This window comes from Rutidosis leptorrhynchoides, chromosome 11 (assembly GCF_046630445.1).
Source record: "Rutidosis leptorrhynchoides isolate AG116_Rl617_1_P2 chromosome 11, CSIRO_AGI_Rlap_v1, whole genome shotgun sequence".
Taxonomy (NCBI): Eukaryota; Viridiplantae; Streptophyta; class Magnoliopsida; order Asterales; family Asteraceae; genus Rutidosis; species Rutidosis leptorrhynchoides.
In genome coordinates, this window is record NC_092343.1 from 313037260 (window position 1) to 313064354 (window position 27095).

At 37.0% G+C, this 27095-nt stretch overlaps 1 protein-coding gene across 1 annotated transcript; it reads left to right on the plus strand.

Annotated features, from left to right (window-relative positions):
- LOC139875663 (uncharacterized) lies at positions 1–26882 on the plus strand. The gene is made up of 4 exons (XM_071862978.1): positions 1–507; positions 623–1561; positions 2446–3269; positions 26333–26882. The coding sequence occupies exons 1-4, from the start codon at positions 1–3 to the stop codon at positions 26880–26882; spliced, it is 2820 nt and encodes a 939-aa protein (XP_071719079.1).
- Positions 26883–27095: the final 213 nt, after the last annotated feature.

Genomic DNA, 27095 nt, shown 5'->3' on the forward strand with positions numbered 1-27095 from the left:
ATGGCTGATCAATCCACCAAATATCATCCGGCTCTCACAATCTCAAACATCAAAAACCTAATCCCCATAACTCTCGAAATTGAGAATGGTCAGTACAATTCTTGGGCTGAACTATTCAAAATTCACTGCACTGCTTATGATGTGCTCGATCACATCATTCCTCCAACCACAACCGATGATTCGACGACTTCTTCGGATCAAACTACCAACAATCGTTCTCCTCTCTGGAATCGTCTTGATGCCATCGTCAAACAGTGGATTTACAGCACAATATCAAACGATTTACTACACACAATCCTTGAAAACAACACCACTGCAGCATCTACCTGGGAAAGATTGGAAGGAATCTTTCATGACAACAAAACCTCTCGAGCCCTGTACCTCAATCGACAGTTTACGAACATCAAACTTGATAACTTTGCAAACTGCTCCGCCTACTGTCAAGAAATCAAAAGCCTCGCCGACCAATTGGGTAATGTTGGTGATAAAGTTTCCGATTCTCGAATGGTGCTACAATTAATTGCAGGCCTGAACGACAACTTCGACACGGTGGCCAGTAACCTTGCTCACAGTAAACCCTTGCCATCGTTTTATGAGGCTCGTTCCCAATTGATACTGGAAGAACCCGAAACACAAACAAACTCTTCAATCGTCTGAATCCGCAAACACCGCCGTCACCACCACAAATCAACCTCCAAATACACCACCAATCGGTCAATCTCCTTATGGCAACAACTCAGGTGGACGTGGGTTCAATAATCGGGGCAGAGGGAACACTCGTGGTAGAGGTCGAGGTAACGGTAGAGGACGAGGTCGTCATCAGTATCCGGGTTTTCATCAGTGGACTGGATATCCACCTTATAATTGGCAGGCTAACACCTATTCACCTCCCCCTTGTCCTTATCCAACATCAAGTTGGGCCAGGCCCAATACCATACCAAATCAAATAGGAATACTTGGCCCTCGTCCAGCCCAGGCTCACTCAGCACATGTGTCGAACAATACTACAGATTTTTATCCTACTGACCTAGCTAGTGCCATGCACACTATGACCTTAAATCCACCGGACGAAAACTGGTATATGGACACCGGTGCAACTTCTCACATGACAACAAGTTCAGGTAAACTCAAAACTTATTTTCCTTTGAGCTCGCATAAACAGATAATTGTTGGAAATGGCAATGGGATCCCCATTAACGGGTTCGGTAACTCCCTTATACACACCAAAACTCGACCTATATATCTACAAAACGTACTCCATGCTCCAAAACTAATTAAAAATCTTATCTCTGTTCGTCGTCTTTCAATAGATAATAATATTTCACTTGAATTTGATCCTTTTGGTTTTACTGTGAAGGAATACCCGAAGGGAACACCCATCCTACGATGTGATAGCACGGGCGAACTATATCCAATCACCAACTCCTTGCTCCGTCAACTCAAGTCTTCACCTTCTACTTTTGCAGCTTTTTCTTCCGACGTTTGGCATCATCGTCTAGGCCACCCGGGCGACAATGTTTTACGTTCACTTAGAAATAAAAATTTGATTCAATGTAATAAAGTTAGTTCATCTTCCGTTTGTCAATCTTGTGTCTTCGGAAAACAAATCAAATTACCTTTTATGCTTTCTCGTTCAAACACTTTATTACCGTTTGATATTATTCATAGTGATTTGTGGACTTCTCCCGTCGTAAGTACTTCGGGACATCGCTACTATCTATTATTACTTGATAATTACTCTAACTTCTTATGGACTTTTCCCCTTGGTCACAAATCCGAAGTTTATCCAACTTTTTTAGCTTTTAGCAAATATATACAAACTCAATTCACTAGAACTATCAAACTTTTCAATGCGACAATGGCACGGAATACAAAAATAAATCATTTCAACAATTTTGCACTCAAAATGGAATGGATTTTCGCTTTTCTTGTCCATATACTTCTTCCCAAAACGGAAAATCGGAACACAAAATAATTCGATCAATTCTCTCACACGCATCTCTTCCTCCCTCTTTTTGGCACCACGCTCTCCAAATGGCTACATACATATTAAATATACTCCCTACTCGACTCCTAAATTACCAATCTCCTACTCAAATTCTATACTCTCGCAACTCCGATTATTCTCACTTAAGAGTTTTTGGTTGTCTATGCTATCCTTTACTCCCGACGACATCCATACACAAACTACAACCAAGGTCTACTCCATGTGTATTTCTGGGTTATCCACCGAACCATCGGGGTTATAAATGTTATGATATCAACACTAAAAAAATTATAATCTCAAGACACGTTATCTTCGACGAAAATAAATTCTCGTTTTCTACACATTCGACAACAAATAGTCACCATTATCAATCCTTCACTGATCACACTCATCCTCTCTTTACTTCACCACACTCCTTCAGCCCAACTCCCTCAATTGATGGGTCTCCAATCTCTCAGTCCAATACTAATCTTAGTCCATCACCTTCATCAAATAGCCCACCATCTTCTCCCACCAACCAAAGTCCTCTAGTCATGCCATGTAATAATACCAATTCTGCTAGTGTTATTCCACCTACAAACACATCATCTACTAGAACATCACCCACTGTATCTTCCACTCAACAAACAACAATTAATTCTAACTCTCAACCTACTGTATCTTCCACACAACCCACAACAATTACTTCTAATTCTCAACCTACTGTCTCTCAACCACGCACTATCATAACAAGAAGTATGACTGGAATCAGTAAGCCAAAAAATCCATTTAACTTGTCCGTTTCTACCTCTATCTCACCTATACCTCTTACACCTAAACAAGCCTTATCGGACCCAAATTGGTCTCATGCCATGACCGACGAATATCAAGCACTCATGGAAAATAATACTTGGGTTTTAGTTCCAAAAACTGATGACATGAAAGTCATACGTAGCATGTGGATTTATAAACACAAGCTAAAGTCAGACGGGTCTCTAGAGCAATATAAAGCTCGTCTTGTAGGGGACGGGCGGACTCAAACCATTGGCATTGACTGCAATGACACGTTTAGTCCGGTAGTCAAACCGTCCACAATTAGAATCATTCTATCACTTGCTTTATCACAATCTTGGGCAATTAACCAACTAGATGTAAAAAACGCCTTTTTACATGACAACCTTAACGAAACCATTTATATGCATCAACCCTACGGGTTTCGAGATATGTCTAAACCAAATCATGTATGCTTACTAAAACGATCATTGTACGGTTTAAAACAAGCACCACATGCTTGGTATCAAAGGTTTGCTACACTTGTTTCTACACTAGGTTTTATTCACAGTCAAGCCGACAACTCGTTGTTTATCTATAAACACCACGAAGACTGTAACGACCCTGGAATTTCCAATGTTTATTTATTAATAATTATTATTATTAATACGTGTGATAAAACGAATGTATGTTATTACATTTACATGTTGCCATGATTGCCCGAACTTGACTTTAATTGCCCGAAACGTCTTTGTGACACACGAAACTTACACGAATAATATTTTTAGATATTATTTACATTCATGATTAGTTTTATTAATCATTTTAATTAACTATGGTTATTAGTTAGTTACTTGGGCTTTAATCGGACTTATTTGTTAATTAATGGAACTTGGACTTGATTAATGTAAATGGACTCATGATATTGGGCTTAGAAGCCCACCCTACTTCTTTAATGGAATTGACTAGCCCATTACTTCATGTAAGTGATCCATTATGGTGTAACTAGTTTGGTTAGTGCAATTAGAATCTAGTTATCACCTTATCCCCATGAAATCAACTCTAATATCCATCTTTTTAAGCTTTACCATGCATGATCTATTAGACAAACTCCTCCCCCATTCTCCTTGCTAAACCGTCGGTTTTGGTTATTCAAGGGGGAGTTCAAATTATTATTTTTTACTTACTTCATTCACTTGTATTCATCATTCATTTTCACACACTTTACTTGCAAAATCCTCTCAACTTTTCTTTCATCTCTTTCTCTCTTTTGCTCTCAAATATTGTAAGTTACATGATACTTTTTCTCTTCCTTTCTTCTTGTAAAAACCGAACCACACATACACATATCATCATCATTCTTTTGTTGTTGTTACTTATCTTTGGTTATTATTTACTTACTTGTTCTTTGATTAATTATTACTTACAAGTTACAAGATCAAACTTACTAGTTTGATTCTTCATTTATCTTGTATTTACAAGAACACTCAAGAACATAAACTTACTAGTTTATGTTCTACTTTTAAAGTTTCAAAGACTTAAGTTCATGTGTTGTGAAGACATACTTGTAGTTCTTGAAGTAAACTTAAAGTTTACTTTACTTAAAGATCAAACTTTGGTTGAATCATTAAAAGTATGAACAACCATGAACCTTTTACTTATTTACTTAGTTTATCTCTTTATATCATGCACTTTAATTTCATGTTTGTTAGTTAAATGGTCAAGTACTACAAGTTAGTCTTGATCTCATTAATCTTGAACTAAAAGTTAACTTGAAAGTTTAAGAACACATAAATAAGCTTTCTTTAACTATAACTTTGTACACTTATGCTTGATCTAGGCTTTTGAGTCTTGGATCTTCAAGATCTAACTAAGAACTATGTTCTACTACTTAAGATCTTGATTTCATAAGTTTACTTCAAGTTTGTAACTTGTTTTTACTTTCAAAGTTCATGTAAGTGTTAGATCTAAGACCGTGATGTAACTTTGGTTCATCAACTTCATACAACTCTTAAGTGAGTTGATCTACATGTATTAGACTCACACTTGTGTCATAATTGTCAAAACTTAGTTAGTATTACTTTTATATTTCATGTATGTGTTAAATCTAAGACTTTGATGTAACTTTAGTTCATCAAAACACTTGCAACACTTAAGTGAGTTGTGCTTCATGTCTTAGACTTGCACTTGGGTTACGATGGTCAAACCATGGTAAATATGATGTAAAAACATCAAAGAGTTGTACACTTGAAGCTATATGCATCAAGGATGAGAACCATGATGAACATCAAGCACCAAAACCCACCGGAACCCACTTATCTTTCTGTTTCTGTTTACAGCCTACTGTTCTGCTGTTTCTGTAACAGAAAAGTAAACCTGGGCTGCTGTAACCTTGATTTTCAAATATATCTGTTCGATTAGATAACTTTTCATATAGGACTCGTCTTAATCCGAGTTACGGTTTAGGATTTATGGCCCTCCGATCGTCACTATGTCCTTTAACGTTGTGCAGAAATTTCTGACCTACTCGCACTTAGACCGTCGCCACGGTCAAACGAAGACGAGTTTGCTCTGTAAATTTTACCACACTTAAAGGACTCATATACGGAGCCATGGCCACTGGTCTCACCTTGTTTCAGTAAGGGTAGAGGCCGTGGTGACTGACTGAAGTCAGCCTTTGTTTTAAACTACTTTCATAAACGAAACTTACTTTACGCCTTATGTTTGATGATGAATGATGATGACCTTTAAGACCTTATTTACATACTTTTAAACCTATTGAGACGATTTACTTACTTAGTACTATTTGACTTAGGTTGAGGACCCGTTTGGACAACCTTCATTACTTGCTTACCTTCCGAGTCACACTTTACCGCTACTTTATCATTGTGAGTTATAGCATTCCCTTTTTACTTTAACTTATTTTGGGAACTAAGAATACATGTGGATTTTATGTTTTACATACTAGACACGAGTACTTAAACTTATATATGTGTGGGTTATACAACGGCATAAACATTCCCTTTAGCTCGGTAACGTTTAATCATTGGTTTTTGAACCGTGAACGCGAATCTTAGATATGGATCCATAGGGTTTGACATACCCACTCAAGCTAGTAGCGCTAGCATTTAACAAGTGTTTAATACTTCGTAAACATATGCACTTGCCAAGTGTACTATCAGGGGGTATAAACGTTAAGTTAGTTACCAAGTGCCCACAGTTAACATATACTTTATCATACTATTTTGAAACGCTCTTTGTAGCACTGAAATCTCGTGGCCTACCTTACATTACTGTTATACTTAAACTATAGCTCACCAACCTTTGTGTTGACGTTTTTAAGCATGTTTTTCTCAGGTGCTTAAGGTTTTGATTCCGCTGTCGTGCTAGTCTTGCCGTAGACACCCGCTGCTCTAGTGTTATCACCGCATGAACTGTTTAACTGCATTCAAACTTTAATACTTTTGAACTATGTTTTGTAACGACCTAAGGGTCACATACATTTATTCATGCTTGCTATTCGTAGAAGCATACTGTTGGTGTAAAACAATTGACGTCGGTTATGACGTCATCTTTTATCGTGAATGCAACTTCTTTTATTACAGCATGTAGTACTTAACCTTGTAATGATCCTGTTGTTGATGATTCGTACACGATGGTTTTGTACGGGGCATCACATTTGGTATCAAAGCATTGGTTGTAGGGAATTAGGTTGCATTAGTGAGTCTAAGACCGACCCGAGTAGGATTCACTAATAGGACTAATCTACAACTTGCTAGTTTACTTGTTTCCGCTGAACTTACTGCATGCTGCTGCTTACTTTTACTGCTATATGCCGTATGCTACTACATGATTTCAATACTGTACTATATCACTTGCTTTCGATTGCATGCTACTTCTGTACGATTCGTTATTATTGCCATGCTATTTACCGTTATACATGATTTAAACTGTTGGCCTAATACTTGCTTGCTTTATGACTTACTGACATGCAAAATTTATTTTTCCTTGTTCAGATGTCAGATGTTCCACCTGCTATCGTTTTGGGCAGTTTAGACTCTTCAGCTACCCCACCTACCACCGTTGCCGATCCACCGATCCCGATACGCACAAGTGACCCCGGCGCTTCATCTTCCGGGACTAGCAGCCAGCCGCCTGCACCAGTGGCTACTATTGACGGACGCGTGGACCCTACGGAGATTCCAGCTCCGTCTGCTCCCGGATCCTCGGAGCCACAGCCCCGCATCAGTGGTGTTGTGATTCCCGCGGAGTTCGGGGAAGGGCCATTCCGTAACCATATGCGCATGCCGTGCCGACGCGCTCCTAATGGACGTTTAGTGCCGATTCCGCCATTCAGATACAGACAAATGATGGCCGCTCATGGACGACCAGTTCAGCCACCCGTGTCACCACCACATGATTCTGATGATCCTTCATCCGATGACTCCTCTACAGATGACTCCAGTGACTCCGACGAAGAGAACCTTGATGACGTACCTATACAGGCACCCTCCACCCCGCCGAAGAAGCAGTACCATCCTGATGGCACCGTCATTCCAGGGGTGAATGGAGGTCATGCTTTCACTGACGCTTTTGGTCGGCGTCGGAGGGTTACTGCCCGTAAACAGCTTATGCCGTACCCTGCCGACCCACAAATACGTAAGGTTCCCCGTTACGTACTGACTATTTCTGGAGCCGGGACATCTGCACCCCGTTTCGTACGGTCTGCACCATCCGCTCCACCGGCCCCACCTGCACCACCAGCACCGCCCGTCCCACCAGCTCCCACTGTCGAGGAATTGACAAGGGAGGTGGGAATCCTCCGAGCTCGGGTTACTGAGCTCGAGGAGCAGTTGGCTCAGGTTTTAGACATTCTACACCCACCTTCACCGTAGGACCTTTTGTATTAGATTTCATGATGTAATCTAGTTGTAGTTTCATATTTCACTTATGTATTGTACGAATCTATCATGATGTATGAAACTTATTATTAATGAATGGAAACTTTGTGATGTTACTTTTTGCACAAGTGTTCTATTTGCGTTACTGTATGGTGTTTTGCGGTACTTGTATCAACTTGCGTTACTTAATTAACATGTGTTGTGATGTTTACATGTTGGTTGTTATATACTATATTATTATATATTGAATGCTGGATTTTGACTTGAGTCAAAATGTTTGTATAGAACACCATGGCTAACGGTCGATCCACACCTACTGCTGCTCAAATTGAAGAAATGATCCAAGAACGTGTAGCCGCAGCCATTGCAGAAATGCAACCCCAAGCTCCACTGCCACCGCCACCCCCACCGGTTATTCAACCCGTTTGAAATGGGTTTACTTACAAGGAATTCCAGAGCTGTAAACCACATAACTTCAGCGGCACTGAGGGACCGGTTGGTCTCACCAGATGGTTCGAGAAACTTGAATCAGTATTCCGAGTTAGCAACTGTTTGGAGGACAATAAGACCAAGTTTGCATCTTGCACGCTATCTGACGGCGTACTAACGTGGTGGAACACGTTAGCTCAAGCGAAAGGTATCGATGAGGCGTATGCTATGCCATGGGAGGAATTCAAAGCGGCTATGATTGATGAGTATTGTCCGAGAACCGAAATACAAAAGATGGAAATGGAATTCATGCAGTTAAAGGCCGTTGGGAACGACCTTGATGGTTACAACAGGAGATTTTTGGAACTAGCCCTGATGTGTCTGACAATGGTCACCCCAGAATTCAAGCGTATGGAGAGATACTTTTGGGGACTTCCTAAGTCCATCAAGGGTAACGTCACCTCGTTCAAACCACCGAATGTTCCTGAAGCGATGCGCATGGCGCATACTTTGATGAATCAAATAACCATCGATGAACCGGAGAAAACTAAGACTGAAGCGGGTACTAGTGAGAAGCGCAAATGGGATAACCACAACAACAACAACATGGGAAGGAACTATGATCAAAACCCAGCGAAACGACATGAGGGTTTCAGAGGAAACAACAACGATGGAGACCCCAACCCCAACAACAACACCAACTCAAACCTGAACTACAAAGGAACCTTACCACAATTCAAGAGGTGTTACAAACACCACACTGGGTATTACAATGTTGTTTGTGAGAAGTGCCAACGGTCTGGGCATGTTGGAAAAGACTGCAAGGTCACCACTTTGAATGGGAAGCCGAACCCCACAGGACCAAGGAAGTGTTACGAATGCGGACAGACGGGCCATTTCAGAAATGCGTGCCCAAACAAGCGAAAAGACAGCGGACCACCCCGCGCTAGAGCTTTCAATGTTAATGCAAGGGACGCACGAGAAAACCCCGACTTGGTGACAGGTATATTCAAAATCAACAATCTTTTAGCTTCTGTCTTGTTTGATACTGGTGCGGATAGAAGTTATGTATGTAGACATTTTTGCGATAAGATTAATTGGTCATTATTCCCGTTAAAAGAGAGTATGCTTGTCGAGGTCGCCAATGGAAAACTTGAAAAGGTTGACCATATTAGTCGTGGAGCTATTATCAACATAGCTGGTGCAGATTTTGAAATTGATTTGATACCTATCAAACTGGGAAGTTTTGACGTGATCGTCGGTATGGATTGGTTGAGCAAGATAAAGGCCGATATTATCTGTGGAGATAAAGCACTTCGCATACCACAAGGAGATGGCGAACCACTGGTTATCTATGGAGAGAGATGTACCTCGAAGTTGAACCTCATTAGTTGCGTGAAAGCGCAAAAGATTATGAAGAAGGGACGTATTGCTGTCCTAGCGCATGTGAAAACGGTAGAAACCGAGGTGAAGAGTGTGAACGACGTTCGAATTGTGAACGAATATTCTGATGTCTTCCCTGAAGAATTGCCTGGATTACCGCCGCCGAGAGCAGTAGAGTTTCAAATTGATTTGGTACCAGGAGCTGCACCTGTAGCTCGCGCACCTTATAGACTCGCACCTTTCGAGATGCAAGAATTACATAGTCAACTACAAGAGCTGTTAGACCGTGGATTTATCCAACCAAGTTTCTCACCTTGGGGCGCACCTGTGTTGTTTGTGAAGAAGAAGGATGGATCCTTCTGTATATGTATCGACTACCGTGAACTCAACAAATTGACAATCAAGAATCGGTATCCTCTTCCATGAATTGATGATCTTTTTGATCAACTACAAGGATTGAGCATTTACTCAAAGATCGATTTACGATCCGGTTATCACCAGTTGAGGGTGAAAGAAAGTGATGTGATGAAAAATGCATTCAGGACCCGTTATGGTCATTATAAGTTTCTCGTGATGCCATTCGGTTTGACAAATGCACCTGCCGTGTTCATGGACCTCATGAATCGTGTCTGCAAGCAGTACTTGGATAAGTTTGTTATCGTCTTCATAGATGATATCCTCATCTACTGTAAGAGCAAAGAAGAGCATGAGCAACACCTCCAACTAGTACTTGAACTCTTGAGACAAGAGCAACTCTACGCCAAATTCTCCAAGTGTGAATTTTGGTTGAAGGAAGTTCAATTTCTGGGTCATGTTGTGAGCGACCAGGGTATCAAAGTTGATCCTGCCAAGATTGAAGCTATCAGCAAGTGGGAGACTCCCACTACTCCGACCCACATTCGCCAATTCCTAGGTCTCGCCGGTTACTACCGAAGGTTCATTGAAGGATTTTCTCTGATTGCGCGTCCTTTGACCGCACTGACTCACAAGCGTAAGAAGTTCATTTGGGAAACCGCACACGAATCAACATTTCAAACTTTGAAGAAGAAGTTAACCACCGCACCTATCCTATCGCTTCCTGAGGGCAGTGACGACTTTGTTGTTTATTGTGATGCATCGAGGAGTGGTTTTGGTTGTGTACTGATGCAACGATCAAAGGTTATTGCCTATGCCTCCTGCCAATTGAAGATTCACGAGCGGAACTACACTACGCATGATCTTGAACTTGGAGCCGTTGTCTTTGCACTTAAATTGTGGAGACACTATTTGTATGGAACTAAGAGTACTATCATCACCGATCACAAGAATCTCCAGCACATCTTCGATCAGAAGCAACTAAATATGAGACAGCGTCGATGGATCGAGATGCTCAACGACTACGATTGTGAACTCCGTTATCACCCTGGCAAGGCCAATGTTGTAGCTGACGCTTTAGGCAGAAAAGAGAGGACGACACCTCTTCGTGTTAGGGCTCTGAACATCACCATCCATTCGAACCTCAACAGTCAGATCAGAGTAGCCCAAGATGAGGCTCTCAAGGAGGAGAATATATCTCATGAACATTTGAACATACTTGTCTCTCGATTCGAGGTTAGGGAGTCTGGACTCCGATGTTATGCCGGAAGAATTTGGGTACCTTATTATGGAGATCTACGAAACCTTATACTTGATGAAGCACACAAGTCGAGATATTCGATTCACCCTAGAGCGGGAAAGATGTACCATGACCTTAAAGAACAGTATTGGTGGCCGAATCTTAAGAAGGACGTTGCGACTTATGTTGGTAAGTGTTTGACTTGCTCGAAGGTTAAAGCCGAGCATCAGAGACCTTCTGGTTTAATTCAACAACCAGAAATCCCACAATGGAAGTGGGAACGGATAACAATGGATTTCATTACTAAGCTGCCGAAGACGGTGGGCGGATACGATACCATTTGGGTTATTGTTGACCGCCTTACCAAATCTGCACACTTCCTAGCGATGAAGGAAACTGATACAATGGAAAGACTTGCTCAATTATACATTAAGGAGGTTGTATCACGACACGGTGTACCTTTATCGATCATCTCCGATCGTGATCCCCGTTTTGCCTCTAGATTTTGGCGTTCTTTGCAAGAAGCCATGGGAACTCGTCTTGACATGAGTACTGCTTATCATCCTCAGACTGACGGGTAAAGTGAACGAACGATTCAGACGTTGGAAGACATGTTGCGTGCATGTGTCATTGATTTTGGAAAGGCCTGGGAAAGGCATTTGCCACTAGCCGAATTCTCGTACAACAACAGTTATCACTCGAGCATTAATGCCGCGCCTTTTGAAGCATTGTATGGCTGTAAGTGCCGATCTCCTATTTGTTGGGCCGAAGTAGGCCAAAAGCAAATCACCGGACCCGAGGTAGTCCATGAAACCACGGAGAAGATTGCTCAGATTCAAGCTAGACTTAAGACTGCCCGCAATCGTCAAAAGAGTTATGCCGATCTTAAACGTAAGGACTTTGAATTCAACGTTGGTGATCGTTTTATGTTGAAGGTGGCACCTTGGAAAGGTGTGATTCGTTTTGGAAAACGTGGAAAGTTAAACCCACGATACATTGGTCCTTTTGAAATCTTGGAACGTGTTGGACCCGTTGAATACCGTTTGGATCTACCAGCACAATTGAGCTCAGTTCATCCTACCTTCCACGTGTCAAACTTGAAGAAGTGTCTTGCCGCACCTGAACTTATCATACCACTTGAGAAAGTTACGATTGACGACAAACTCCACTTTGTGGAAGAACCTGTTGAAATTATGGATCGTGAGATCAAAACTTTGAAATGCAACAAGATTCCGATCGTCCGAGTATGATGGAATGCCAAATGAGGACCTGAGTTTACCTGGGAGTGAGAGGATCAAATGATGCGGAAGTATCCTCACCTTTTCCCTACTCCTCCATCTACCTCAGCTTAAATTTCGGGACGAAATTTTCTTTAACAGGTGGGTAATGTAACAACCCTGGAATTTCCAACGTTTATTTATTAATAATTATTATTATTAATATGTAACAGACTCGTCCCACATCGGTGGGAGAGGAAAACAAAGCACTCCTTATAAGGGTGTGGATACCTCTTCTGGTAAGACGCGTTTAAAGCCGTGCGGGTAGGTGCGATCCGGGGCAAGTTGGCCTGTCGGTGATCGGCCTGTGGCCCAGAGCGGATAGTATCATACCAGTTGTGCTGCGCACTCTGTGATGACGCGTTTTGAGGGTGTTTACCCGAGAAGCAAATCCGTGAGGTAGAAGTGCGATCCGGGGTTGTACTCGTGCGCGGGTAGCTCGTCGGTGATCGGCTTGTGTCCAAAGCGGACAATATCATACTATGGGCTGATGGTGATGTTACTTATGGTATCAGAGCTGGGGCCCGCATCGATGTGCACTGCGGGGACGCAGTGTCCCGAAGGGGGGGAGAGTTGTAACAGACTCGTCCCACATCGGTGGGAGAGGAAAACAAAGCACTCCTTATAAGGGTGTGGATACCTCTTCTGGTAAGACGCGTTTAAAGCCGTGCGGGTAGGTGCGATCCGGGGCAAGTTGGCCTGTCGGTGATCGGCCTGTGGCCCAGAGCGGACAGTATCATACCAGTTGTGCTGCGCACTCTGTGATGACGCGTTTTGAGGGTGTTTACCCGAGAAGCAAATCCGTGAGGTAGAAGTGCGATCCGGGGTTGTACTCGTGCGCGGGTAGCTCGTCGGTGATCGGCTTGTGTCCAAAGCGGACAATATCATACTACGGGCTGATGGTGATGTTACTTAATACGTGTGATAAAACGAATGTATGTTATTACATTTACATGTTGCCATGATTGCCCGAACTTGACTTTAATTGCCCGAAAGGTCTTTGTGACACACGAAACTTACACGAATAATATTTTTAGATATTATTTACATTCATGATTAGTTTTATTAATCATTTTAATTAACTATGGTTATTAGTTAGTTACTTGGGCTTTAATCGGACTTATTTGTTAATTAATGGAACTTGGACTTGATTAATGTAAATGGACTCATGATATTGGGCTTAGAAGCCCACCCTACTTCTTTAATGGACTTGACTAGCCCATTACTTCATGTAAGTGATCCATTATGGTGTAACTAGTTTGGTTAGTGCAATTAGAATCTAGTTATCACCTTATCCCCATGAAATCAACTCTAATATCCATCTTTTTAAGCTTTACCATGCATGATCTATTAGACAAACTCCTCCCCCCCCATTCTCCTTGCTAAACCGTGGGTTTTGGTTATTCAAGGGGGAGTTCAAATCATTTTTTTTACTTACTTCATTCACTTGTATTCATCATTCATTTTCACACACTTTACTTGCAAAATCCTCTCAACTTTTCTCTCATCTCTTTCTCTCTTTTGCTCTCAAATATTGTAAGTTACATGATACTTTTTCTCTTCCTTTCTTCTTGTAAAAACCGAACCACACATACACATATCATCATCATTCTTTTGTTGTTGTTACTTATCTTTGGTTTTTATTTACTTACTTGTTTTTTGATTAATTAGTACTTACAAGTTACAAGATCAAACTTACTAGTTTGATTCTTCATTTATCTTGTATTTACAAGAACACTCAAGAACATAAACTTAATAGTTTATGTTCTACTTTTAAAGTTTCAAAGACTTAAGTTCATGTGTTGTGAAGACATACTTGTAGTTCTTGAAGTAAACTTAAAGTTTACTTTACTTAAAGATTAAACTTTGGTTGAATCTTTAAAAGTATGAACAACCATGAACCTTTTACTTATTTACTTAGTTTATCTCTTTATATCATGCACTTTAATTTCATGTTTGTTAGTTAAATGGTCAAGTACTACAAGTTAGTCTTGATCTCATTAATCTTGAACTAAAAGTTAACTTGAAAGTTCAAGAACACATAAATAAGCTTTCTTTAACTATAACTTTGTACACTTATGCTTGATCTAGGCTTTTGAGTCTTGGATCTTCAAGATATAACTAAGAACTATGTTCTACTACTTAAGATCTTGATTTCATAAGTTTACTTCAAGTTTGTAACTTGTTTTTACTTTCAAAGTTCATGTAAGTGTTAGATCTAAGACCGTGATGTAACTTTGGTTCATCAACTTCATACAACTCTTAAGTGAGTTGATCTACATGTCTTAGACTCACACTTATGTCATAATTGTCAAAACTTAGTTAGTATTACTTTTATATTTCATGTATGTGTTAAATCTAAGACTTTGATATAACTTTGGTTCATCAAAACACTTGCAACACTTAAGTGAGTTGTGCTTCATGTCTTAGACTTGCACTTGGGTTATGATGGTCAAACCATGGTAAAGATGATGTAAACACATCAAAGAGTTGTACACTTGAAGCTATATGCATCAAGGATGAGAACCATGATGAACATCAAGCACCAAAACCCACCGGAACCCACTTATCTTTCTGTTTCTGTTTACAGCCTACTGTTCTGCTGTTTCTGTAACAGACAAATAAACCTGGGCTGCTGTAACCTTGATTTTCAAATATATCTGTTCGAGTAGATAACTTTTCATATAGGACTCGTCTTAATCCGAGTTACGGTTTAGGATTTATGGCCCTCCGATCGTCACTATGTCCTTTAACGTTATGCAGAAATTTCTGACCTACTCGCACTTAGACCGTCGCCACGGTCAAACTAAGACGAGTTTGCTTCTGTAAATTTTACCACACTTAAAGGAATCATATACGGAGCCATGTCCACTGGTCTCACCTTGTTTCAGTAAGGGTAGAGGCCGTGGTGACTGACTGAAATCAGCCTTTGTTTTAAACTACTTTCATAAACGAAACTTACTTTACGCCTTATGTTTGATGATGAATGATGATGACCTTTAAGACCTTATTTACATACTTTTAAACCTATTGAGACGATTTACTGACTTAGTACTATTTGACTTAGGTTGAGGACCCGTTTGGACAACCTTCATTACTTGCTTACCTTCCGAGTCATACTTTACCGCTACTTTATCATTGTGAGTTATAGCATTCCCTTTTTACTTTAAATTATTTTGGGAACTGAGAATACATGCGGATTTTATGTTTTACATACTAGGAACGAGTACTTAAACTTATATATGTGTGGGTTATACAACGGCATAAACATTCCCTTTAGCTCGGTAACGTTTAATCATTGGTTTTTGGACCGTGAACGCGAATCTTAGATATGGATCCATAGGGTTTGACATCCCCACTCGGGCTAGTAGCGCTAGCATTTAACGAGTGTTTAATACTTCGTAAACATACGCACTTTCCAAGTGTACTTTCAGGGGGTATAAACGTTAAGTTAGTTACCAAGTGCCCACGGTTAACATATACTTTATCATATTATTTTGAAACGCTCTTTGTAGCACTGAAATCTCGTGGCCTACTTTACATTAATGTTATACTTAAACTATAGCTCACCAACCTTTGTGTTGACATTTTTAAGCATGTTTTTCTCAGGTGCTTAAGGTTTTGCTTCCGCTGTCGTGCTAGTCTTGCCGTAGACACCCGCTGCTCTAGTGTTATCACCGCATGAACTGTTTAACTGCATTCAAACTTTAATACTTTTGAACTATGTTTTGTAATGACCTAAGGGTCACATACATTTATTCATGCTTGCTATTCGTAGAAGCATACTGTTGGTGTAAAACAATTGACGTCGGTTATGACGTCATCTTTTATCGTGAATGCAACTTCTTTTATTACAACATGTAGTACTTAACCTTGTAATGATCCTGTTGTTGATGATTCGTACATGATGGTTTTGTACGGGGCATCACAAAGACACATCCTATATTTTATTATACGTAGACGACATTATTATGGTCACCTCATCCGAACAGGTACGACAACGGCTAATGGAACTTTTGGCAAAGGAATTTGCCATGAAAGATCTAGGCAAACTTAATTATTTTTTGGGCATACAGGTGACTCACAATTCGCAGGGACTCTTTTTAAGTTAACAGGCCTATGCAAACGAGATTATACAACGTGCTGATCTAGTTGATTGTAACCCAGTTCGAACTCCAGTCGATACGAATAGCAAATTAGGTAATGGGTCTGCTCCACCTTACGCAAAACCACACTTATATAGAAGTTTAGCAGGGGCATTACAATACCTCACATTCACTAGACCCGACATCTCTTACGCCGTACAACAAATATGCCTTCATATGCATGATCCTAAAGAATGTTGTAGAGACCCGTCCTAATCCATCCGGACGAAGTCCATATCGATTACAAACGATTCACAACAGTTGATTACATCGCGAGGTAATTGACCTCTATATGATAAATTTTACAAACATTGCATTCGTTTTTAAAATACAAACTTTCGTTACATCGACAGTTGACAGGCATGTAAAGCATTTCATAATATATCCAAATATAATTGACTTAATAATAATCTTGATGAACTCAATGACTCGAATGCAACATCTTTTGAAATATGTCATGAATGATTCCAAGTAATATCTCTAATATGAGCAAATGCACAGCGGAAGATTTCTTTCGTACCTGAGAATAAACATGCTTTAAAGTGTCAACCAAAAGGTTGGTGAGTTCATTAGTTTATCATAAAGAATCATTTCATAATTTTAATAGACCACAAGATTTCATACTTCCATTTCTCATAATCATACGTCTCATGCATAGAGACAAAAATATCATTCATATGGATTGAACACCTGGTAACCGACATTCACAATATGCATATAAGAATATCCCCATCATTCCGGGATCCTCCTTCGGACATGATATAAATTTCGAAGTACTAAAGCATCCGGTACTTTGGATGGGGCTTGTTGGGCCCGATAGATCTATCTTTAGAGTTCGCGTCAATTAGGGTGTCTGTTCCCTAATTCTTAGATTACCAGACTTAATAAAAAGGGGCATATTCAGTTTCGATCATTCAACCATAGAACGTAATTTCGATTACTTGTGTCTATTTCGTAAAACAGTTATAAAAGTTGCGCATGTATTCTCAGCCCAAAAATATAAAGGGTAAAAAGGTAAATGAAACTCACAATACTGTATTTTGTAGTAAAAATACATATGACGACATTGAACAATGCAGGGTTGGCCTCGGATTCACGAACCTATATCAAGTATTAACACATTATAGTATAAATCAATTAAGTTTATATATTTGTTATGTATTAATTATTCTTATAATATATTATGATACTTATTTGATATTTAATTAATGTTATATCAATAATATTAGTTGAAACATAATTTTATGTAATATTAGTATATTTTATGTAATAATATATTTACATATATATCTTTTGTTTTGTAAAATTAATAATTGTAGAAATACCTAAGGATAATAATAATAATATTAATAATAATAATAATTTTTAAAAGTATAAAACTACCTTAGGAGTCAGATTTAAAAAAATTGCACCAAGCCGGGCTCGAACCCGAGACCTCTCGTTCACTCATCAACACCCTTAACCATTCCTCCATTTCAGTTTTTCTGATTTATAATACAAACCCAAATACTTATCTATTACATGTTTCAACCCACTTCATCTTCTTCACCAAAATCTAAACAATCAAACAACTTCATTCTTAATAGTCAATCATCAAAATGGTTTTAGGACTTCTAAACAAACATGAAACAAAAAATAAAAATGTGTTCATGATATAAAAAAAATGAGAAGAAAAAAAAAATCCTACTGCTTGCTGGTAGCCAAGAAAAAAAAAATTTGTTTTCAATTTTGAGTTCGTTTTGGACAATCTTTACAACATGAAACATGTTTCAAATCATTCCTAAAAACTATTGAAATCGTCAATTGAACTTAAAACATCAAAACAAGCTCTAATTTCTCCAAGAACAAAACAGTTGACTTTTGACAATTTAACTTTGACTCGCAAATTCGAATTCGTTATCAAGAATTGGAACTTGAGATTTTGCAGGAAGTTTAAGTAAATGATTCCTAACAACTCTGCATTTTTAGTTTTTGAAATTTGTTTCGAATTCACGTTAGTGTATATCACTGTGAAGAACTCAAGAACTCAAAAATTGATTTTTAGATTAAGAGTGTTATAGGTTATGATTACAACATGAATTGTGTTGTAAATCATTCCTATAATCTTTATGGATCATCAAATTAACTGGAGATATCAAAATAAACTCGAATTTGATTCAAGAACACTTAGTTGACTTTGAAAACCAAAACTTTGACTCTCAAATTAGAAATTAATAGAAAGAATTGAGGATTGAAAACTTACAGATAGTTTAGATAGACGATTCCCAACATGACTGCATTATTACATTTTGAAAATTTATTCTAAATCAAAATATGGTGAAAAAGATGAATGTACAGAGTGTCGAGCTTATTTTCTGGGTTTTCTTTGTTTTCAACTCAAATTGCAGTTTGTAACTTATATAGAGTGATTAGGTACATGATTTAACAGTTAAATTGATTTCCAATTGATTTGTGAAGTAGACTTGTAACAAACTGGAGACATGAAGTACGTAAATTATTTTCATGTGAAGAAAAAGAAAAAAAATTGATAGTTACTTCTAACATAATGGGATTCCCTATTTTTATTTTTAATAAATATTAATAGTAAATACCCTAATAATATTAATAATAATTCTAATAAAATAACTAAATAATATCATAAAAATGATAATAAATAAAAATAAGAATTCGTTTAAATCATAAATAAATTTTAATCTTAATTATCTTGTACATTATTTTACATTTTCAATTCAAATGATTATTTTGTATTTTATTAATACAATTTAATATGCACTCTTATATTTATACATGTATATATATTTACATATTTATTTATACACAATTGTTCGTGAATCGTCGAAAATAGTCACAGGTTAAATGAATCTATATAAATAGTTCAAACATTTCGAGACTCAACATTACAGGCTTTGCTTATTGTGTTGGAACATATAAAGATTAAGTTTTAATTTGGTTGGAAATTTCCGGGTCGTCACAGTACCTACCCGTTAAAGAAATTTCGTCCCGAAATTTGAGTGGAATGGTCATGGCTGACAATAAGTATATTTTCATGACGTATCCGAGCTAGAAATTAGAGTTTTATCATCAGTGAGTATTACAGGTAAAAAAAAATTTGATTACGCGAAGAGTATAATCGAAGCTATCGCAAGAAAGGGAACTGATGACGTAGTTATGATTGATTTCCGGAATTCATGGGATTTAAAGAAAATCTTCGTAATAAGATTTGGTTCTTCGGCGATATAGGAAATCAGATCTTCTTTGATTAAATGCAATAATCTGTTTCGATTGCTCTGTCGGATATTTTACTATAAATCCACTCCCTTCGTTTCCTTATTTTCACAGCTCACACCTTCCATTCTTTCTCCCCTGATTCATATTTTTAAAGCATTCATTAATATGCTCCATCCAGTTCTGATCCTTGATATACTCTTAACTTTCATATCTGTCATTCTTCTCTTTCATCTACCACCGGAGGATTATATTTACTTCTACTATTATCTTGGGGTTATAGTGTTTTTAATTTTTCCGTGCCTTTACGTGGCAATACGTATTGATATGCACGGTTTGTAATTTATGTGTTGTTGTCGAGCTTTATATTTTCTTTATATTCAAGAGTTCCATACTTTCGTCTCCTCTTCCCGACTTCAAGTCAAGCGAATAATGGTCCGGAATTCGTAGATATGGATTTTGAAATGAACATAGTTAATGTTCTAGAAGGAAATCGTAATGGCACGATCTTGATTTTTCAAATTACTAGAATATCTGAAAAGATAGAACTATTAAGAATATATGTTCTTGATATACTTGGAGATTGGGTAGAATGTAAGAGTCGTGTAACATGGCACATGATGACGTTATGATCTGTGAATCATCACGTTCCATTAGAAACTCAGCATGACTTACTGTAATATAATCACGTTGATCAAGTGTCATTATATTATACTAACTCATGCATCAGTTCCCAACATTACTTCAATAACATTCATATTTCAAGCTCGAAAGTTTACAGAATATAGAAACTAACAGTTTCTATATGATGTAACACTGATAGCACGAAGAGATTAATGATTTCAGATAAGAATTGTTATGAAAATATTCTCGGAAATATCAAAGATATTTATGATGATATTTTCAGAATTTCTGAGATCGAATGTTGATGAAGAAAATCCTTTCGCAAGGATTTAGAATAAATAAGGAGCAAGATATTCACTAAAGACTTCATCAGAAACAGAATCATCAGGGTTCTTTATGTACAAGTTTAGTCCTTGTGATTTGCTCAGAGTCTCCTTCATGGTTTGCTCAATTCGTTTTTCAGTACCAAACTTCCTTTTGAGCTTCTCCAACGTATCTTTTTTTTTATCAAACTTTTGACTGTTAAAATCATCCATAGTTTTTGTTGCTTCATTCAACTTTTCAAAATTTAGAGCATTAATTCACAGACTGGATGCTTTTCTGAATTTCAGAATGGAAGATCATAGTTCTAAGAGATAAATGTTATATGGATACATATAACTGTTGATGTGGAAACGTTGCGAGACTCAAAATACAAATTTGCTGATTCCCGGTAATTGGTATGGCAGTTCTCGTTACAAGATGCGGATGAGTATATGATAGGGTTTCAATGAATAAATATAATGATTTGTCAGAGAGATTTAAGCCAAAAAAAAAACAACGAGGCTGCTGGTACGTCTTCTGGTAATATGGTGGAATATAAAAGAATTCTTCGTTATAAAAAGGGTAATTGTATATATCAGGATTATAGTAAGGCTACTTCGAATGAAAAGTCGAAGTTGACTTGCTGGAGCTGTGACAAAATTGGCTACTTTGAAAAGGGATCGCAAAGTTATTTTTGCTAATAAATGCAAAAGGATCTGATGCGGCTACGTGTTAAACTTTTACTCAGTTGCCGAGAGTTTCTCAGGTGCATAACTATATGCATAAACCTTTCCTTAAGTGCGGTTGATTCATCCTATCGATTGAGGTGTTTTCAAGAATCATGAAAGGTTTGAACGCAGATTGTAATCGTCAAGATACAGATGAGGTTTAAGATGAGATCAAGTGGCAAACTTGAAAATATGTTTAGTTTCATATGTTATAATCAATATTTTAATTCATTTTAATTATCCAATGTCGACAGTCCATATTTGATAGTCCACAATTAACAGTCCGATAATACATATATAGCTTAATATATAATATCCGAATTAATTAATACGTATCGGGACCCGTGTACATGTCTCAGACTCGATCACAACTCAAAGTATATATATTATTATAGAATCAACCTCAACCCTGTATAGAGAACTCGATCATTACTGCATATAGAGTGTCTATGGTGATTCCAAATAATATATATAGATGCATCGATATGATATGTCAAAACCTTGTATACGTGTCCCGATATTTAAAGTGCGTAAAATAAATAACAAGAATTAAATAACGATAACTAAAGTGCGTAAAGTAAATAACAGAAATTAGATGACAATAAATAAAATTGCGGGAATGTAAATTGCGATAATTAAATTGCAATAAATAAAATGCGATAAATAGAATGTAATCAGTTAGCTAGGAACAGTTAGCTGGAACAGTTAGCATGGTTTCTTAACAAAATTCCATATTGTTAATTAGTCTGTTTCTAATCAATTTTTATTGTGTCCATTATTTCTTCATTATGCCACTTGTTGGATTCTGGTAAGTAAAAATCCAAATATGAAATTGAATTTGAATGAAAATGGTTATTCTATGGTGAACGGATTCGTATATCGATAGATGTAGGTAGGATGGTAATCGACCGTTGAATCAGATTCGAAGACTATACAATTTAACTTATTAATGTGAAATCTTAAATATTTCTCGGGTATTACCTACCCGTTAAAATATTTTTACCATTAACAGTTTGTACGAAAGAATTTTTAATCACAATCTTTATGAAAATATATTTACATATATATTTTCTTCAGATGTAATTATGGATTTAATGAGTCAATGTGATATTAAACTCATCAGATTTACGATTAGAACTATGATACATAATCTCTAAAACATTAGAGTTTACATAATCGTCATGTCGAACGAAGATAAATGATGTAGAATGATTTGTGGAACGATAATTATACTCGAGGTACAGAATGAGATGTTGAGGCATGGATTGTTGAAACTTGGGTTGTTGGTGGTACTGGTGCCATTGGTGCTAAGGCTGGTGATGTTACTGGTGTTGGTGATACTGTTGATGATTGCAAATTGTATACCGTGCTCTCTAAAGTTAATACTCGAGCTCGGAGTTCTCTAACTTCTTCTACTAACCCGAGTTGTTTATCAATGTGAGGTAGAGGTCGGATATCTTCTCTAGTTGCATTAATGGTAGTTTCAAGACGAAAAATTCTTGCAAATAGGGTATAAACGGTATTGCGAACGGGTTCGCCGGTGAGCGGGTCAATTACTCCAAGGTTAGGTGGTAGATTTGATTCATGATATGGAGTACCTTCTTCCTTTCTCCATAGGGTGAGTATGTCGTGAACCCATCCCCATTTTCTCCAGTAATCTCGGTAGTTGATTGGTTGGTGTGCTCCTGTCACGCTGTCTTCGGAGTCAGAGGAACTTGGTCGATTCGTAGAGGCCATCTTAAACGATCTCAGGAAAGATTTTTGGTATGAAGAGTTTAGTGGCATCAATTGATAGTTAGATGGTATTCTCAATGCATAATTTGCATAGATATATATAGTACCAGGATCTCTTAAATTAAGGAGAAATTTACGAGAGATATCAGGCAAGGTCTACAGTAACAGATACACTAAGATATGAATTGTCAGATACGCTAAGATATGAATTTTGTCTATACACTATTCATGCAGTCAATGCAGTAAAATGTGTCTAGACTAAGAATAATGAGTAGGTAATTTCCTAAGGATGATAAGCAGATGTTTTCCGATAAAAATGATAAGCAAAACTTTTGACATGCAGACACGGTCGAAGTCCAGACTCACTAATGCATCCTAACGACTATCAGTTAGGCACGCTAATGCAAGACCTGGTTCGCTAAGACCACCGCTCTGATACCAACTGTAGAGACCCGTCCTAATCCATCCGGACGAAGTCTATATCGATTACAAACGATTCACAACAGTTGATTACATCGCGAGGTAATTGACCTCTATATGATAAATTTTACAAACATTGCATTCGTTTTTAAAAGACAAACTTTCGTTACATCGACAGTTGACAGGCATGTAAAGCATTTCATAATATATCCAAATATAATTGACTTAATAATAATCTTGATGAACTCAATGACTCGAATGCAACATCTTTTGAAATATGTCATGAATGATTCCAAGTAATATCTCTAATATGAGCAAATGCACAGCGGAAGATTTCTTTCGTACCTGAGAATAAACATGCTTTAAAGTGTCAACCAAAAGGTTGGTGAGTTCATTAGTTTATCATAAAGAATCATTTCATAATTTTAATAGACCACAAGATTTCATACTTCCATTTCTCATAATCATACGTCTCATGCATAGAGACAAAAATATCATTCATATGGATTGAACACCTGGTAACCGACATTCACAATATGCATATAAGAATATCCCCATCATTCCGGGATCCTCCTTCGGACATGATATAAATTTCGAAGTACTAAAGCATCCGGTACTTTGGATGGGGCTTGTTGGGCCCGATAGATCTATCTTTAGAGTTCGCGTCAATTAGGGTGTCTGTTCCCTAATTCTTAGATTACCAGACTTAATAAAAAGGGGCATATTCAGTTTCGATCATTCAACCATAGAACGTAATTTCGATTACTTGTGTCTATTTCGTAAAACAGTTATAAAAGTTGCGCATGTATTCTCAGCCCAAAAATATAAAGGGTAAAAAGGTAAATGAAACTCACAATACTGTATTTTGTAGTAAAAATACATATGACGACATTGAACAATGCAGGGTTGGCCTCGGATTCACGAACCTATATCAAGTATTAACACATTATAGTATAAATCAATTAAGTTTATATATTTGTTATGTATTAATTATTCTTATAATATATTATGATACTTATTTGATATTTAATTAATGTTATATCAATAATATTAGTTGAAACATAATTTTATGTAATATTAGTATATTTTATGTAATAATATATTTACATATATATCTTTTGTTTTGTAAAATTAATAATTGTAGAAATACCTAAGGATAATAATAATAATATTAATAATAATAATAATTTTTAAAAGTATAAAACTACCTTAGGAGTCAGTTTTAAAAAAATTGCACCAAGCCGGGCTCGAACCCGAGACCTCTCGTTCACTCATCAACACCCTTAACCATTCCTCCATTTCAATTTTTCTGATTTATAATACAAACTCAAATACTTATCTATTACATGTTTCAACCCACTTCATCTTCTTCACCAAAATCTAAACAATCAAACAACTTCATTCTTAATAGTCAATCATCAAAATGGTTTTAGGACTTCTAAACAAACATGAAACAAAAAATAAAAATGTGTTCATGATATAAAAAAAATGAGAAGAAAAAAAAAATCCTACTGCTTGCTGGTAGCCAAGAAAAAAAAATTTGTTTTCAATTTTGAGTTCGTTTTGGACAATCTTTACAACATGAAACATGTTTCAAATCATTCCTAAAAACTATTGAAATCGTCAATTGAACTTAAAACATCAAAACAAGCTCTAATTTCTCCAAGAACAAAACAGTTGACTTTTGACAATTTAACTTTGACTCGCAAATTCGAATTCGTTATCAAGAATTGGAACTTGAGATTTTGCAGGAAGTTTAAGTAAATGATTCCTAACAACTCTACATTTTTAGTTTTTGAAATTTGTTTCGAATTCACGTTAGTGTATATCACTGTGAAGAACTCAAGAACTCAAAAATTGATTTTTAGATTAAGAGTGTTATAGGTTATGATTACAACATGAATTGTGTTGTAAATCATTCCTATAATCTTTATGGATCATCAAATTAACTGGAGATATCAAAATAAACTCGAATTTGATTCAAGAACACTTAGTTGACTTTGAAAACCAAAACTTTGACTCTCAAATTAGAAATTAATAGAAAGAATTGAGGATTGAAAACTTACAGATAGTTTAGATAGACGATTCCCAACATGACTGCATTATTACATTTTGAAAATGTGTTCTAAATCAAAATATGGTGAAAAAGATGAATGTACAGAGTGTCGAGCTTATTTTCTGGGTTTTCTTTGTTTTCAACTCAAATTGCAGTTTGTAACTTATATAGAGTGATTAGGTACATGATTTAACAGTTAAATTGATTTCCAATTTATTTGTGAAGTAGACTTGTAACAAACTGGAGACATGAAGTACGTAAATTATTTTCATGTGAAGAAAAAGAAAAAAAATTGATAGTTACTTCTAACATAATGGGATTCCCTATTTTTATTTTTAATAAATATTAATAGTAAATACCCTAATAATATTAATAATAATTCTAATAAAATAACTAAATAATATCATAAAAATGATAATAAATAAAAATAAGAATTCGTTTAAATCATAAATAAATTTTAATCATAATTATCTTGTACATTATTTTACATTTTCAATTCAAATGATTATTTTGTATTTTATTAATACAATTTAATATGCACTCTTTATTTTTATACATGTATATATATTTACATATTTATTTATACACAATTGTTCGTGAATCGTCGAAAATAGTCACAGGTTAAATGAATCTATATAAATAGTTCAAACATTTCGAGACTCAACATTACAGGCTTTGCTTATTGTGTTGGAACATATAAAGATTAAGTTTTAATTTGGTTGGAAATTTCCGGGTCGTCACAAATGTCACATGAACGCCTTAAAACGCATTGTCAGGTACATACAGGGCACAAGTTCATTCGGGTTACAACTTACAAAGTTGCCTACAAACTCCCTAGTTTCTTATACGGATGCCGACTGGGGTGGTTGCCCCGACACAAGAAGATCTACATCGGGATATTGTGTGTTTCTAGGGAATAATTTGATATCTTGGTCATCGAAACGTCAACCAACCGTCTCGAGATCCAGTTCTGAAGCTGAATATCGGGGTGTTGCAAATGTGGTATCCGAGTCGTGTTGGGTCAGAAATCTCCTTCTAGAACTGCACGTTCCAATCTCTAAAGCCACTATAGTGTTTTGCGATAATGTTAGTGCAATGTATATGTCCGGGAACCCCATACAACATCAACGAACAAAGCATATCGAAATGGATATCCACTTTGTTAGGGAAAAAGTGGCTCGTGGTCTTGTCCGAGTACTCCATATACCTACTCGGTTTCAAATAGCCGACATCTTTACTAAAGGACTTCCAAGACTCCTCTTTGAAGAATTTCGTACCAGTCTAAGCGTACGACCTCCTCCCGCTCCGACTGAGGGGGTGTATTAGTAACATATATTATAGCTTCTATTATTGTAACATGTCCCACAAGTTATATGGACGTACAAAGTTATATGTAATTGTAATTGTACTGTAAGTCACAAAGTCAGTCACATAAAGTCCTAGTCTTTAGGGAATCAGTTTACCACATGTATTTAGCAAATATCACTCATAGTTAGTTGATAGAGTCTGTATAAATAGACTTCACTAATCAATATGAAG

Bases quoted from the DNA above. Each gene is read 5' to 3' on its own strand.
- LOC139875663 (XM_071862978.1), top strand. From the start codon at position 1: ATGGCTGATCAATCCACCAAATATCATCCGGCTCTCACAATCTCAAAC. The intron at 1,562-2,445 runs GTTAGTTCATCT...CCAATCTCTCAG, and splicing joins ATTTGATTCAATGTAATAAA to TCCAATACTAATCTTAGTCC. The intron at 3,270-26,332 runs GTTTGCTACACT...ACGCATTGTCAG, and splicing joins CCACATGCTTGGTATCAAAG to GTACATACAGGGCACAAGTT.